General features: G+C 34.1%; 3 protein-coding genes across 3 annotated transcripts; 1 reads left to right on the top strand and 2 right to left on the bottom strand.

Moving 5' to 3' along the window:
* The first annotated feature begins 4120 nt into the window (after nt 1-4120).
* Nucleotides 4121-5997, top strand: LOC124446649. Its single transcript, XM_046997501.1, is given in 5 exon segments — nt 4121-4145; nt 4291-4443; nt 4544-5254; nt 5257-5571; nt 5574-5997. Coding segments are annotated over 5 exon segments (1494 nt in total). The 5' UTR covers nt 4121-4129; the 3' UTR covers nt 5873-5997.
* A 305-nt stretch (nt 5998-6302) lies between these two features.
* LOC124446225 lies at nt 6303-7194 on the bottom strand. The gene is given in 3 exon segments (XM_046997052.1): nt 6303-6800; nt 6803-7065; nt 7068-7194. Coding segments are annotated over 3 exon segments (888 nt in total).
* On the bottom strand, nt 7182-7873 carry LOC124446360. Its single transcript, XM_046997213.1, has 3 exons — nt 7835-7873; nt 7542-7753; nt 7182-7426 (listed from the first exon to the last, which is right to left on the bottom strand). Exons 1-3 carry the CDS (start codon nt 7848-7850, stop codon nt 7280-7282), a joined length of 375 nt encoding a protein of 124 aa, XP_046853169.1. The 5' UTR covers nt 7851-7873; the 3' UTR covers nt 7182-7279.
* Nucleotides 7874-17709: the final 9836 nt, after the last annotated feature.

Raw genomic sequence — 17709 nt, 5'->3', positions numbered from 1 at the left:
GAACTTTTTGTAATCTCCAAAATACAAAACAAGTGACATCATTGCACATTAAGTCACGGCAAATTTTTAAATGTCCTCTTTCTTAAGTCCTGGAAACTTTTCGATGTAATAAAGGCTCGTGTCGGTCATAGTATTGATATATTGAAATAAGTGCTATTTTTCAATGAAAAGGGGAGAAATATAACTCAGAGCGGTCTAATATCGTATCGCTTGTTGAGCCTAAACAACAAATCCGATTGGGTTCAGAGCTGTACAAATTGAAATCCAGCATGAATATAAACTCAAATTAGCATTCACACCGGTTTGAAAATGACACAAGGCATGCACTTAAAGTACAAAAGCAAATAAGCAAGAAAATGTAAAAATATTCAGCTAAAGAAGTGTTACTGATGAGCATTTTTTTTTACTTCGTGCCGGTTCCGTGTTGACATTCAAAAAATTCGATTTTCATCCTGGTTTAACGTCGTTCCGGTCTCATGTAAACAGGGCCTAGCTTACGAATAAGAAAAGATATGAATGAACTGATTTCGAAAGTCCCGTGACATTTGAAGAGTTCTGCTCGATAAAAGTAAAACTTAGATAGAATACATTCGTCTTACTACCTATTTCATCCACATCAACAATCATTAAAAACTCTTTGTAGTACGTTGCACTACTTAGTAAAGACGCAAAATTGACGGGCATTAAACATTGCGTTATGTAGGGTTAACGAGGAAGCTAATCCAGATCTAGAAAAACGCTCACCTTATCGTTACCGTCGCAGGCGTTATTCCGGTCGCCGCCGTGTTTATTTCGGTCGCCGCCGTCGTTATTACGGTCGTCGCCAAGGATATTAGAGAGCTTAAGCAACTACGTTTTACTGGACGGCAACGGCAAGAGGAAGTTGTTTTTATTTCCGTTCAGCGTTGTATGTATTTTGTTTACGCCGTCGGGCCTACGCGCCGACGTGAAAATACTTGTTTCAAGGTTGCCTCTAAAACCTCTCTAAAATTAATATGGCTGACAATTCAAAGAAAATGGAGTGGACAGATGAGCACGATTTATTGTTGATGAGAGAAATGATGGTTAGTGATCTGTTTCAATACAAAGGGAAGCCCCAATCGGGGATTAGTATGGGATTCAATTCGAAAACTTAAATAAAACGGAAGCGCCAGTCTTTACTTTAAAAGACAAGAGAAGTGTTCGAGACCGGTGGAGTCTTTTAAAAGCTAAGTTCAAGCAGAAGATGCGCGAAGAAGAAAGGGCAAGTGGCATTGATGTCGACGAACTGTCGGAGAAAGAAAGTTTGATTGAAGAGTTGTGCCAAAAAGAGGACAGCTTCCTTGAGGTAGCATCAGTTCAAAAGCATGCAAGCTATTGATTTGACGAATCGAAACAAAGAGAAGATCTGATGGCAAAACTCAGATGTTAAGCTTAAGAAAGTACGCCGCGGAAGTTGTGAATTAGTCGAATATTTGAGAGAAAGATCAAGCAAGGAAATTGAAATCCGTCGTGCAGAACTAGAAGTAAAGCGAAATGAGCAAGAAATACAAAATCAATTGAGTATCCAAGCAGCTACACAACAAACAGAAGTCTTAAAAATGATGCAACAACAAAATCTAAAATGATGGAGAGCCAAGCTTTACTTCTTCAGCAACAACAGCAATTGTCAACAGCATTTCTTGACATTATTTAGAGGTTCACAACCAAGTAAGATTGTGTTGTCACTTACAAGGAAAGAATTCTTAACTGTTGTGTTTTAGCAATCTGTGTAACTATGAACTTTTAATGTTTTGTTATTTGAATTATAATAACTTTCTCACTTACAATTGTCAGTATTTACATAACAAGTTACATACTTGCTTATTGTTTGTGTGTTTAATGAGTCATTTTGGCATTCATTAATTACTTATAAAGTAATTCTCCAAGGTTGGAGGATCTAACTGAAAAAACTTGGATGTTATATTTCCATACATGCAAGTGAGTGAATTTCTTAACAATGCACAGACAATATATGCTTCCCAACACTACTTAGACCTATTTTAAGGGTTTTTTTGAAGTCCATGAACCGGAATGAGTTGATCACATCTCCAAATAACCATTCCACAGACACTCTAACTGAACTCATTTGCTTGTTGAATTCTTTCATTCTGTCTGTGATTACCCCATGCCAAAAGGAGCTTGTAGATGAATCCTCTGTGGATAAGCTGGATCCCCATATATGCATAATGGTCTCCCATCCACAGAAAAAGCATTTTGTTCCAGGTCTTGAAGGAAGTTTGAGTCAGCCAGCATACCAGCATCATGTTTTTTTCCTTCTGTAATATAGAAAGTATTTGCCTGAGTTATAGACTGTTTTTGCTTGTACAATATAGTGTTTACAATAATATTTTCATTTAAATAATATAAGCATACCAACTGGACCAAAAATATGTGCAATCAAACCATTTGGCAATGCCACACCCTGGAACTTCTAAGAGTGAACTCTTTTATGCCCATTGTAAACAATTTGCTGATGTTTTGTTGGCCGTGAAATTGGTCTGACCATTCCATCAATAAAGCCAAAGCAATTTTCATAAGGTGCTCCTTTTTCATGGATGGCATTGGCATAAACCTGTAGATATTCTGGGCTTAAAAGATCATGGTTCCATTCTGTAATTTTTTGCTTATGATAATTATAAATAAAGTCAATGATGATATTTGCAATCATACACAACTCAGGAACTGGTCGCCCAAATCTGCCAATCATGTCTGAAAATCGACAAGGGTAAGCAAGATGATTTAAAAGAATGCACAGCCCTTCCAGTCCTGAACATGTTGTCCTTTGTGGACACTTGACTATTTCAGGGATTCTAAGATTCTGTTGGAGGAAAATCAAACCGTGTTTGTTGGCTCGGAATTCTACTTTACATTCATCCTCACTTAGATTATCTAAACAAAATGGCTCATAATTTTTGAATGGAAGCTCTGGGTTCCTTGATTTATATGCCTTGTACAATATGATCAATTCATATTCTGTAATGTAACCTTCTTCAAAAAGCACAAGACAAAGTTTCGTATTGTTTTAAACGAAGACATGAAAAGAGTTCACTTTCTACCGCCCCTTTCTATTACGAACTTTGCTTAACTGTTTTAAATATACGCGGGAACGTCATGCTCGTCCCAGTCTTCCGCGATTTCTCACGACGCCGTTGTCGGATAAAACGTTGTTGCTTAAGCTCTCTATTATGTTCGCCGCCATCGTTATTCCAGTCGTGGCCAAAGATATTACGGTCTCCGCCGTCGTTATTACAGTCGTCGCCGTCGTTATTCCAGTCGCAGATACAGCTACTAGTGATAGAGATCGAAGCCTTCAATAAGAAACATTTTTCATGTGGTTTTCCAACTAAATTGTAACTTGCCTTAGTGTAGGAAAGATAATAAATGCTTGCAATAATCATTAAATGGATGTAAACGATGAATGACTGAAGGATCATAATATCTGTGTAAAAATATGACGACTAACTGAGCATAGCATTTGAGATTCTATGATTGATTTACATTGTGTAGCCTTGCGTGTTTGCAGGAAGTGAAAATGTACATTTACAATGCTTTTATATACCAAGCTCTACAGTACGTTGCTTTTCTAAGATGAGACGGCGATGGCGCTAATGTAAACATTAGAGAACACGTCAGGTCTTGTAACACAATTTTTTGACAGTTTGGTGTAGATGACTCTATCGAAACCAAGCGTAAGTCTACCATAAAACGGCCATTAATTCTCCAAGCAATATCTTCATGTTTGACGAAGCTTGCATGTAGTTATACTTCATGTACGCAATAGCATAATTAGAACAGTTTTTGAAGGTTATAGCACAGAATAATAAATATACAAAAAGGGTCAAAGCAGTTTGAACCTCGTCCTTACTGCCGCCATTTTTCCATTTGTCAAAATGATTTAACGCTTCGCTGAATCCCGGCTACCTTGCTCATGTAATCAGACCCTCGAAACTGAGTCACCAATAGGCCTTTTGCAGCTAGAGGTCACGTGCTTAGGTAACGCCATACTGGAGAGCACGCTTTCCATTAAACAATGGCGAGTACAAGGCAATTTAATATGTAGAGTAAATTTTCTTTGTTTTTGTGGCGATTTCGCCTAGACAACACTAACATGGCGTCGAATCAAGGTATGTGACAAGCAAAATTTTTCATCAATTCTTTTTCTTGACTTTTTTTAATCAAAAAATGAGTCACAAGTAGGAGATTTGGCTTTCGGGAAGGTATTAATGATTAATCTAATGTATTTTCATGTTTTTATGCATGCTTCTCCAGATGATTCGTGTACCGAAAGTAAAGACATAAGTTCTCTTCCTAACTTGACTTTTGCATTTGTCGAGAAGTATGCAAAAGAGTTGTCAGGATGTCAGAGTACCGCAAAGGCCTACAAGTTTTTTGCTGAACCTGTATATTTACATGAAATGAAAGGTAAATTTCCAATCATTGTTCGCGTTTTCTTTAATTACTAAGCTTACTTTCAGAGTGTGATTAATTTGATCTCATAAATATTTTAACATTCTTTTGTCAGTTACAACCAAGGATGATTTAGCTGTCATAAATGCTCGATGCTATCGATCAATGAAGAAAAATGAGCCTCCACATGTACTTGAAACCAAGATCAACATTGTTAACAGTTCAATTTCTGCAAGGTGTTCATGTGTAGCTGGTGTTGGGGGATACTGCCATCATGTCGTTGGATTGCTGTTCTTTCTAGCCCATTGCAAACAGCTAGGTCTTCGCTCATTGCCCGATTCATTGACATGCACTAGTATGCCTCAAAGATGGAGTGTACCCAGAGGAAAAAAGATAGAACAGAAGAAGATTCAAGATGTGCTTGTCAAAAAACCAAGAGCAGGGGCTAATTTCACCAAATTTATTAAAAGCACACTATATTCACCTTCAAATGTTTATTTACCAATGACAAAAGAAAATTTTGATGATTTTGAAAGCAAACCATTAATAGCAAGTATACTTCCAAGTGAAAAGAACCTTGCAAGTATCCCACTTATGCAAAGTAAATTTGGAGAAGTTCCTAAAGGATGTGTTCTTTCTTACCAGCAAAAGCTCTCTCAAGACTATGTTATCAATGATTTCAGTTGTACCAACTTTCCAACACTACCATTGGCTTCAGCGGAAGTGAGATTTAAGAATAATTGTTCCAGTTGTCTCACAAAGCAACAACAAGCTTCTTTAGATGCTATAATGATTACTCAAGAAGAGTCATTTGATATCCAAGAGAAAAAATCACTCAAAGTGCAAACAGTTTGTGGCATATGTTAAGAAGTAAAAGAATCACAGCAAGTAAGTTTGGGATTGTTGCAAGACGGTCGAGGGATTTTGAAAATCTTGTAAAACAGCTCAATCCATCTCGTCATGTCATAACTGCAGCTATGAAAAGAGGCATTGATTTAGAATCTACAGCTGCAATGGCCTATGCTAATGTTGCTAAGAATGGGTCTGTGAATCTATTTCCTTCTGGATTAATTATTCATCCCAGATGTCCTTGGTTGGGCTGCAGTCCAGACCGATTGGTATATGACCTACAAGCAGCTGAGAGTTGTTGCAACCCTTTGGATTGTTGGAAATCAAAGTTGTCAAGGAAGGTGAAAATGACTTTGCTAATGTTAGATATCTTTCAAAAAATGTGGCTACAAATGACTTTATTTTGAAGAACACTGATATTTACTTTTACCAAGTACAGTGTCAGTTAGCTTTGACAGGTCTTGAGTGGTGTGACTTTTTTAGCTACATAAGTGACACACATTTTGTTTGCAATAGGATTAAATTTAACAAAGACTTTTTTCAAGAGGCAAAAAATAAGGTTGATGGTTTTTATTTTCAATATTTTTTAAAGTGATTGTCGTAAACTTGTGATAATTTTCTACAATTTTGTGAAAATCTCTTTTATTCTCATAGTCATAGTCTGTTACATGTTTTTTAGCTACATTTAATTCTTTTTGACAAGACAACTGTAATCCAATATTTACAATTGTTAATTCTTACTAGGATCAGAAATTAGTGGGCCTTGGAAATTGGTAAGCAAACATGCAACTGTGTATATTTGATTAATTGACCCCAATGAATTAAGTGGTATATCAGAATCAAAAATATGATACTCTTTTATCCTTCGGATAGCCCTTTCCACATGTATGCGGACACTTGCAATTTCTTTGGTTTTTTGAACATCATTTTGAGTAAACTGAACATTACTCTCTAAGAAGGGGGGAATATTAAGTATTGCTTTCTTTCTAATAACAGATATTCTATATCAAAACCTTTGTCTGCCATTATTGAATCTCCTCCTCAATTAAATCTAAGATGCCACAACACCTAGTTATTTCTTTATCTGAGATTGCTCCAGTATATAACCCAGATACAAAAGAGACTGCCCCATGAGGAGAGATCCCAACCAAACCTTTAAGGGTAGTGTTGCTTTTATAGCTTGAGTATAATTGTGACTGTAATAATAAGGAGCTGGGAGTTTGTACGAAAATTTCTGTGCAATCTATTATAACTCTAGTACTTGGGTAAAGCCTACGAAAACACTGGGGCATGTAATTATTGACATTTTCCCTAGAAGGCCAGATTACTTGACATCCCAACATGAAATATAAGTAATTGCTCCATGTAACTATTTTTCGGCTAACAGTGGATATATGTATTTTAAATCTGTGAGCAAGGTCTTGCTCAAATAAGCCCAATCTAATACGAACCAGGAACATAAACAACTCGTCTATAACTAGCATGGTTCGTGCTTTTGGACGACTTTCTCTATCTCCTGTAGGGGATAACAATAGGTCATTCTCTCAGCAGTTGGTTTTATGATTTCATAAAAAGCCTTAATGTGTTCATAAGAAACAAATCCTGTGTAGAATCTGACTAAGTCATTGTTAGTTGAAAATCTTTCTAAACCAAATTTGGATAGTGCTAACTCCTCGGCGGCAGCCTTCTTGGTGTTTTCAATTTCTTTGTGTGCTTGGGCCTTGAATGCATTCATTTCTTCCATAACAGAAGCTGTTTCTTCCTTACTTTTTTTTAATTCTTGGGTTTCAGAATTACCTCCAATCTTAATCCTTCCAACTCTTCTTGCATTTTTAGCAAAGGATCGACTGTGCACACTTCACTGCCAGTTTCTTCAATTGCAGTTTCTTCAGTTTGTGTCTCTAAAGCAAATAACATTTTAATCATTAAGAAACAAGGTACAGGTGAAGGCGATAATATAAACTTATTATTGACAATTCCGCATACCCAGTACAAGTGCGAATTAGTTTTCTTCTTTTGGAGTCATTGAAGACCAGTCAAATTGGCTGGGAACAGACCCTTTTTTTAATAAACACCGTCCTGCATTATCAGGAGGTAGGTAATCGTCCTCTAAAAAGTGTCTCGAGCAAACCCTTGTGCTGCTTGATATCTTATAAAGTTAAAACAAAACATAGCATTAGTGCGTATTTATTTACAAATGATGCACTATCTAAGATTCACTGAAGAAATATGCAAGAGCTTTTTTTATAATAATACAAAGCTACCTTGAAATCAGGCCCTTCGTCTCTTCGTATTTTGACCAGCCAAAGTTTACGGGTTTCTTTGCCGTCATTGGCACTTGGAATGCGATGGAACTTCAGGTCTTGGTGATATCTGGAATCTCCATTACATAGAGGCACACAACAGTGGTAACTTGATCTTTTTTTTGGCTTTAAAGTCGCTGAGCACTGAAGTTTATTTTGAACACTTGCGGAATCTTCGAGAATGAGTGAAAATTTACTCCTTTTCAGTTAAAAGTCAAGAAAAGAATTGATGAAAAATTTTGCTTGTCACATACCTTGATTCGACGCCATGTTAGTGTTGTCTAGCCGAAATCGCCACAAAACAAAGAAAATTTACTTTACATATTAAATTGCCTTGTACTCGCCATTGTTTAATGGAAAGCGTGCTCTCCAGTATGGCGTTACCTAAGCACGTGACCTCTAGCAGCAAAAGGCCTATTCGGAAAAAAAATTAATTAATTATACTAACTAATTTAAGTTATTCGCCAGTCTGTTCTGCCGCCATGTTGGAGGTCAAATACAAAAGAATATATCCGTGGGCAAACGTTATTGTTATTTATTGCCCCTTTGATTGATTGAAATTGAAACCAACAATTCCTGAGTTTTGATTCCGCCATGTTGGCTCACAAGAATATATTATGATTATCAATATCTATTAGGACATATTAACAAACAAATTGGGACATTGGGACAAAAGCATGAAAATATTGCCTGAACTCTAATTAGAAATTCTTCCAGGGTTTGCTGGAGTTGGTTGTGCAATAGCATTAGTAGACGATCTACATATCGCAAGCAACTGTATTTGCAGTGATTTTCGACACATGCCCGTACTTTAATAGCAAAAACTTGAGTATATGAATTTGCATTCACTAGGTGGCGTACGTACTTGTGTGATGCGTTACAAAAACAACAAGAAACCCAAATAAGAGATTTGCACATAGCGCTATAATTGGTTGCACAAGAAACGACAAAGAAAATGAAAGTTCGGTAATTTCAACTAAAAACAATAAATTTAAAACTTCAATACCAGTCACGTCAATAAGTGCATTAGTTAAACTAATGACTGTCGAATATAACCAATAGAAATACAATTACATGCATTCTGTAGACTGACCACTCATGTTGTGTTGTCTAACCAAGACCAAGAAATACCTGGAAGAAATATTAATAATAGTTCATGTACACGTATCGCCACAATAGCATCGAAATATCCTTACGCGTACTGAATGTCGGAAGCGTATATTTATATCAGCTTTCTGCCGTCACGTCAATTTCGTATATGGAAACTAAGGACGACCGAGGGCAGGCCAGACCAGGGTAAGACTGGGACGAATATGTAGTGACTATTTTGAAATGTGTAGTGAGTATTTTGAAATGTGTAGTGAGTATTTCGAAATGTGTAGTGAGTATTTTGAAGTGTGTAGTGAGTATTTCAAAATGTGTAGTGAGTATTTTGAAATGTGTAGTGAATATTTTGAAATGTGTAGTGACTATTTTGAAATGTGTAGTGAGTATTTTGAAATGTGTAGTGAGTATTTTGAAATGTGTAGTGAGTAAAATGTGTAGTATTTTGAAATGTGTAGTATTTCAAAATGTGTAGTGAATATTTTGAAATGTGTAGTGAGTATTTTGAAATGTGTAGTGACTAATGAAATGAGTATTTTGAAATGTGTAGTATATTAAAATGTGTAGTATGATTTTGAGTGATGTTTTCTCATTCTTTGTTATGTTTTTTAAATTATTTTTCTGGTGAACCGGACCGGCCACCGTAATATGCAACAGTTACAACCAAACAAATTAGGTACGCAAAACCACAAATGATTTTTACCTTTCGTTGACTGAAGGAAAGTTTCATTGGATGAACTATTTTGCGATAACGTAGGACTGAAACGATGTACATTGCAGAAATTTCACTTGTTGTCAACAAGAAAGTAAATGTGATTTAAATTTGCACAATATAACAGAATTGTGACGTCTTTGAATAGTTTGAAGAGTATACACGGTAATACCAGCACGTCACATATCGCAAGATGTAAGACAATAAAGTAGTAGTTCTTTTTTAACAAAATCTTTTCTTTTACTATTGCAGCGATCAGAAGAATATTTCCAATTATTCCAAATACACATATTGCAACTTCCAACACAAGATAAATTTCCATAATGATATACGATTGATATGGTTGAGTTAACGTTTTGTAAAGCTCTCTATTTTTCTACATTTCACTTTGCAAATAACCTAAAGAACTTGGCTGTTCAATTGCTCATTAAGTAAAATACTCAACTAAGCCGTTGCATTGTTCTATTTTCATTTTCAGCTTTACATCTATTTGTGTGTTAAAACTGAGTAATTAAAACTATCGAAAGATTATACTGCGTAATTATCAAACCAAACCTCAATGAAACTTATTGCTGTATTGTTGAATTCAATTTTAAGATACTAGTACAGTACATAAAATTAAAAACTAATATAGCGTCGCGGCACAGCTTCGAGTGCGAACAAGCACGTTCCCAAAAACAAAACACATTAAAAAGTATTCAAATTTTACATATTTTATGACAAGATGCCACATTGGACGATAAACTTTGAGTCTTTAAAACGACAAATTTCAAATCAAATTATAAACAGCAATATATTTTACCGCGCATGTTCTCTTGTTTTTTATTAAACTGATCACGTTTTAATCAATTCCATCATTTGTTATGTAAAATATATAGCATTAGGTAGGTTTTGAGTACGTTTTAGAAGCTATGAATAATCTTTAATCGAAATACTCAAATTTTTTGTGATTAATTCAACCTATATGTCTTCCTTTATGTCTACCTTTAAGGCTACTTTAGTGTCTACCTTTATGTCTACTTTTATGTTTACATTCATGTCTACCTTTGCGTTTACCGATTGACGCAGATCAGTTGCTGGTAACAAATATTCCTATCCACAATTAACTACAAACAATTTACTAAAGGAAATATATATTGAAGGAGATACTTTTTCTATTCCAGAAATGAATTCAATCTTTCATTTGTTTCAATGAAAGTTCATTAGCCATACAAAATTTCTCCAAATAAATTTTGAAATGCTTAGGGATAATGAACGGCAAGCCATTCCAAGGCATTCTTTTATTAGTGTAGATAGAGTCTCTTGTTTGTACAGAAAGTTTTAACTTATGAGCAGTAGAGGCTTAAAAGAAGTAGATGGCCCTTGTATGAATAATTATCTGAGAGTAGTTTTAACCTAAAGGTGATCTACGGATGAGTTGCTGGCGGTCAATAATCCATCTAATATCACCCACATGTAATGGTATTTTCTTCCACTGATGTAAAGTTTTACAAAGTACAATTACATGATAACCAAGCTCTGATAAATTAAGAATCACTAATGAGAATATATTACTTACGTATGAACATCTTTATCTCGACAAACAATTTCATGTGTATATATCATCGTAAAGATTCTGCTGTTGAGTTTCACGTTTGCACAATTGTTATTTATGCTATATTTTTTTGTTGGAGTTCAACTTTATTTTCGCACTGGCAAAATGTTCTTGTATTTTTTCGGGTTTAGAAGCCATTTCGCCACCATTGGTAATCAATAACAAGCTAATCGCTTTTTGACATTTCAATACCGGATTATTATAAAGTAAATTAATGCAAGTTTCCAGGGATATTTATGCACTTGTTGACGTAGCAAAGACATAAACATTGAAATCGTCACGATACTTCAGTTTCAAAAAGTCTCATTTTTTTACATCCTGCACATTAGGCCATGGTAAATAAAAGAAATTTTAATAGTAAAATTTTTCCGTCAATGTAACTCTGGTCATCCTTTATAATGTCCGGGTATAAAGTTTGAATTTTTTATCAAAGTTTATGATTGGTTCAAAGTACAATGAAGTACAGTACGCTATGGAAATGACAAATTTGAAAAGGGAGAATAGAATTTTATCACTAATGTTGGAATAACACATTGCCGGGAGAACTTGTTTTATTTATGAAAAGCTTTAAGTTTTAAATCGTACACTACACCATATTTGTACTTCTCCATATTTCTTTTCTGTTCTCAAATGAAAACAATGCAACTTGTAACACTTCTGGGACAAAAGGGCAAGCTATTAGTTGACACTGCGCAGATGACCAAAGGAATGTATTCAAAAATAACAATACTAAATGAAGAAGCGCTATTAACATCAGTGCATAAGCTTGCTGCTGCAAGCTGCCATGCTGCTATGACTCACTGCAAAGCAGAGAATCGACAAAAAATAAAGAAATAAATTTTAAAGAAGATATGGACCTCAAAGATCTACAATAAACACTAAAATTTTCGTTCGAAACGTCTTTGCAAAACCATTGATGTACGCTAAACCACAAAATATTTTATCTTTCTTCGATTGAAGGAAGGTATTTCCACCAACACCAAATACACATACATTGCGACAATGCATGGGAAAGCAATAAGCTTCCAAAACCATAGGATTGATATATGCCTGACCAACTAAACATTCCTAATATGTATATGTGAGTTGAAAGAGAGCAATCAGAAACATGTTGTAAAAATACTTAACCTGTTCAATAATTTCTTTTTCAGTAAATAAAAAAAAAACAATATAGCTAGCGCAGCATTAGAGTTGTGTGAATAGCACGTTGTCTTTGATAAAACATAAAAATTATCTAAGTTGGTCAATTTATTTGACACAAAACCATATTAGAGTCTTTTGAAATAAATTATTTCACTAAATTGAGACAATTTCTGAAATTGAGAAAGTTATCATCAATTCCCGTTGATTACATGTTTGCTGATAGCAAAGGTACTAGAAATTTTCTGCAACAATTAAAGCAAAAAACATGTTATCATTTCCAAAACAACATACCAAGTATGGTAATTTCGAGATTTTTCTCTTTTTTTTAACTAATTTTAATCTTTATAAGATCCACAGTTGTTTGTGGAGTATTCTACATATGAGAAATTCAATGCTTGTACGGCCGAAATTGTAAAGTAAAATCGTTTATAGTAAATGCTTATAATAAGCTTTCATTAGGTGTATTAGTCATTGTAAATGTTTTCATCGTCATCAGCTATATTATGAACTTTTACAACAATATAATCTATTTTTATGTGCTTAAGTAAACTACACTCAAAGATTACAAACTTAGAGATAATATACTTAATGAATAAGGGCTTATTTTAAATATTTACATATATGAGCACTGGTGTCAAATACATCTTGAGGGTTCAAAAAAACAGCTGTTTGTCTTTTGATTACAGCACGAGGCCAAGTTTTTAATGAAAATAGAAAAACTGTATAGAAATCTGTTCTGGTGGTGATCACAAATCTAAGCATTATAGTTGATCCTAATTGTACCTAAATAAGCCTGAAGAACAAAAGCCGTACATGAAATTTCACTTTATTGATATCAATTTTGTGTAATGTCTACCCAATGTCAGTTGAGAAAAGCGGTTTAACTTGACCTTCTTGATTAAGATGGATGGGGGAAATATCATATGGTTACAACACCAAAACTATCTATAGAACAGCAAACACGTGCCAGGGATTCAAAAGCAAACGTTTTCGATCTGAATTAGCTTAAATTTGTCTTCCTGTGCAGCGCTTCCAAAAACACAACACTTTCTTGTCTAATACTCCATAGATTAATGGATTGACGGCGTGCGAGCCGAGAACTCTAAAACAATAAGCAACTAATAGACTTAACAAGTTAGTTTCTGCAGAATAAAACATGTCCAATCGAGCCGTTGTGAAATAAATATGACCCAATGCAAAGCCGAAAACCGTGCTGATGCAAACGAAAAATGTTTTACGATTCTGAGTGTGTCTTTGAAGACTTGAGTTGGATTGTAGATGAGACTGTGTGACATTGGAGAATGCTGTTAGTGCTTTTTTTTGTTTGATCAATGCTCGAGCAATTATGGAGTAAACCACAGTCATGAACATTACTGGGATTATGTAGAAACAGGCGTAAAAAGCAAGCAACGTATAAATGTAATAACGAACTTCAGGACGTAAAATTCACGGTTGAGTTGCTACTTCAACTGCCATAAGAAAGCCAATGATGTACGCTAAGTCACAAACGATTTTTATCTTTCGTCGACTGAAAGAAGGTTTCAATGGATGAACTATCGCACGATAACGTAAAAATGAAATGATCAACATCATAGAAACTCCACTTATTTGAAACCAAACAATTGTGCGATCCATACGCACGCAGTTGAACGATGTAGTGACTCTTATGATGTATATTGGAAATATTTTTAGCAGTACCAGCAAGTCACATATCGCGAGATGCAAGAAAAGAAAGTAGAAGTTCTTCTTTAACAAAATCTTTTGTCTTAATAAAGAAGCGATCACAAGACTATTTCCAATAACGCCAAATGAACATATCGCGACAATTGAAAATGTATAAGTTTCCATGACGATAAAATTGATGTATCTGAGTTACGTAACAATTCTGCGTTTTATTCTAAACCAGTAGCCACTTAGGTTGCTACTGGTTTAGAATAAAACGCAGAATTGGTTATGAAACGCGGAACTGAAGATTAAAGGCAGAATTGGGGATAAAATACACCCTATGAAAGTATTGAGCAAAAGATTTCACGCACGTTTACCCTGATGCGTTTTATAATGAACTCCAAGTCGACTTAATTATTTTTCTTAATTATTTGACTTAATTATTTTTCCAGACGACAAAAATGTTTATTGCATTAAATTCTTTCTTAATTCTGAAGATGACAACCGTTAAGGCTGTAAAATTGTCAGACAACATCAACACCAACATCCTTATCAGAACTCTACTAGCCTGTAAAAATCCACAAAAATGTAAAAAAATTCCCGTAGCGTATTTGTTTGTAGCTACGACCTTTCCTATGAGCAAACATTTAATAAATGGGAGTTATTGACAATTAGTGGTACTTTTCTCAATTTGGTGAAATAATTCATTTCAACAGAATGTAATATGGGTTTTTGTCATAGAAAATGGCCAATAATTTTTACGAGTTCTATTCTTAAAGATCTGCTTATTAGCACAGCCGTAATGCTCCGCTATATTGGATTTTTGTTTATTCGCTGGAAAAGGAATTACTGAACGGCAGTGAAGTTCTTTAATATTTGGTTAAACAACAATACAGTACAACTTTTCAAAATTTCAGATTTATCTTTTCCAACCTACATTTAATAGTCACAATTTGTATAAATGAGTTATATCAATGATATCGTTATGGATGCTTTTATATTTTCCATTGTGACAAGATGTGTATTTCACATCATTGGAAATTCATTTGAAACATGAAATAAAGAAAATCGTGCTCTTCCATACATTAAGTAGCTCAAAAATATTAAGTGTATTATTATGAAAGTTGTCCCTGTGTGACATATAGCAATATAAGTAATTGGTATTGTTGGAAATACACTTGTGATAGCGTCAATATTAAAAAAAAGATTCTTTAAAAAAAGAACTATGACTTTCTTTTCTTGCGTCTTGCGATATGTGACGTGCTGCCATTGCTATGTATATTTCTTTAGCAGTTCAAAAGCGTCACACTTTTCTTTAACTGCGTTGATATAAATCCCATTTATTTTTTGTTTACAACAAGTGGAGTCTCATATGATGCTTATCACTTCGTTTCTACGTCATCGTGCGTTCGTCAATACATTGAAACTTTTCTTTAGTCGACGAAAGGTAAAAATTGTTTGTGGTTTAGCGTACATCTTTGGTTTGTTACGACAATTTTAATGATATTTCATGAGCGAATTGTGGATCTTCGACGTCATTATTACATTTATGAATCCTTTGCTTATTTTACTTGTTTTTACATTTTCATTATAATGTTTTCTTTCACTTAGCTACTCCAGAATTGCTCGAGCATTGTTCAAAAAAAAAGGAAATCCCTGAGAGCTTACTTCAACACAACACAGTCTCACTCATTTACAATTCTTCACCAGTTCCAATCTTCGAAGATGTACACAGAGTTTAAAAAAATTTTCGTTTGTGCAATAACTGTTTTCTGTTTTTTAGTAGGTCATATATATTGTATGACAGATTTTGTGCATTTTTATTTTACGCCAGTGAAAAACGTAAAGATTATATACATTGCTCCTTTTCTTAAAATTCTTTGCTCGTACAAAGTCAATCCCCTAATCCATGAAATACTTGACAGAAAGATGTTGTATTTTTGGAAGTGCTATACAAAAAGACAAATTTGAGATAGGTCAAATAACAAAACACTAACCTTTCAATCACTTGCATGTTCTTGTTTTAGTGGTTTTATGTGTTTGAATTACATAATGTTTTTAAAGAGGTGTTTTATGTAGTTCAATATACAGACTCAAGAAGACTTCTTACGCTTGTTTTAACAAAATATACTTTGCACGATAGGTATAATCTGCAACTAGCTAAACTATCATAATTCAGTGTTAGCTGCATAAAAGTTGTCTTTTTTATTATTTTCTAGTTTTTTTACGTGTGGAACAATAAACAATTATTACTGCACACGTTCTTTTAAAAATTCAAGTGAAAATTATAGATAGACAGAAAGATGAAAATGTAATTGCACTTCATTTACATCTAACTTTGACAAACTAAGACTTTTTATGTAAAGCTATAACTAGCTTATGCACTTCCTTCGACAGCGTTACAATACCATCTTTTTTTGACAAATGTTTTAATTTATAGTTGCTATTCAGTTGCATGTTCATTGGTTATATATTAGCAAAGATCATTGTGATATGCGGGAACCGAAAGAGTTTTACTAAACCTCACGAGGATTAAGGGAACATTTAATCACTAATATCTCTGAAGGCATGCGTTTGATTTGTAATAGCATTTTTGGAGAGAGTATAATTGATGAGATGCTCTCCCGGTGACAATAATTTTACTAAATTTTGAGTTCACTGATTTGAATATTGGCAACCATTGATGGTGTTCAAAACAGGTAACTTCTCAAATAATATATAAACAAAAAGTTTCTAAGTTTTGAGTGAAGATGCACTGATTAAATACAGCGTCCCATCATGCACAAGCTGTGTTTAATGAGGACGTTCTTAAAACGAAATACATTCAAAACTAATTTAATTTGTGGTATTTTATTGGACAAGAAGCAGCAATTAGTTTGGTCTATTAATAAGAACTTTATTGGACAAAATTGTTCATTAATCATTAAAGATATGGAAGATTGGCGAAGACACACTGAATATATTTTGGGAAAGGTAAAGATTGTTGGGTACAATAAAGCTGCTGCCCACAGAAAAATGCTTTTTTTTGCAATAATTGAATTTTGTGGCTACAATTTCATTAAGCAAACACAGCTATAACTCTTTACTTAAAACTACAAAGTTCTTTCTTTTTTATATACACTTCAAGAATCTAAAATTTAATCTACAATAGACATTTTAATTTTGGTTGGCAAACTAATAATGAATTTCTATATATACTTAATGCAATTTCTTTGATTAAAGGGAGGTTTCAGTTACAATCACACAACAACAAAAATTAAATTCTATTCACACTCTAAAATATCGAACATTACTTTAAACAAATCATTATATTTAAGATAAATGTATCCTTTAACACCCGATAAAGAAACATGCGTAAGTAATTAAAGAGCAGACATGTAGTTTTCTAAATTGATTAAAATTTGTCTTTTTGTGCACCATTTGTTCAAAAGAACAACACTTGTCTGTCAAATATTCCATAGATTATTGGATTGACAACGTGTGACCCCAGAATACCAAGAAAAGAACCAACATTTACTTTGACTATGATACTTTCTTTAGTACATATCTAATACAAAATAACTGTATACAAATAAATACAAAAGACTGCAAAACAAAAAACTGTCATCGTACAGTTAAACAAAGTTTTAACATTCCATCTGTATCTGTGAAGACTTGAGCTGGTGGAGGATTGTAGATGAGACTGCTTTGCATTGGAAAAAGCTCTAAGTGCTTTTCTTTGTTTGATCAATGCTTGAGCAATTATGGAGTAAGTTAAAGTCATGAAGATTATTGGGAAAATGATAAAAATGAATGCAACGCAAGCAATTTGTAAATGTAATAACGATCTTGAGGATTCACAATGCACTTTTGAAATGTTATTCCAACTGTCGCAAACAAACCAATGATGTATACTGAGCCACAAACGATTT

Source organism: Xenia sp. Carnegie-2017, unplaced genomic scaffold, assembly GCF_021976095.1.
Source record: "Xenia sp. Carnegie-2017 unplaced genomic scaffold, XeniaSp_v1 HiC_scaffold_12, whole genome shotgun sequence".
Taxonomy (NCBI): domain Eukaryota; kingdom Metazoa; phylum Cnidaria; class Anthozoa; order Malacalcyonacea; family Xeniidae; genus Xenia; species Xenia sp. Carnegie-2017.
Note: the sequence above shows the minus strand (reverse complement) of the source record. Positions and strands in the feature narration are given on the sequence as shown.

Coding starts and splice junctions, on each gene's coding strand:
- LOC124446360 (XM_046997213.1), bottom strand. Junction 7,427..7,541: donor ACGAAGGGCCTGATTTCAAG/GTAGCTTTGTAT, acceptor TAACTTTATAAG/ATATCAAGCAGCACAAGGGT.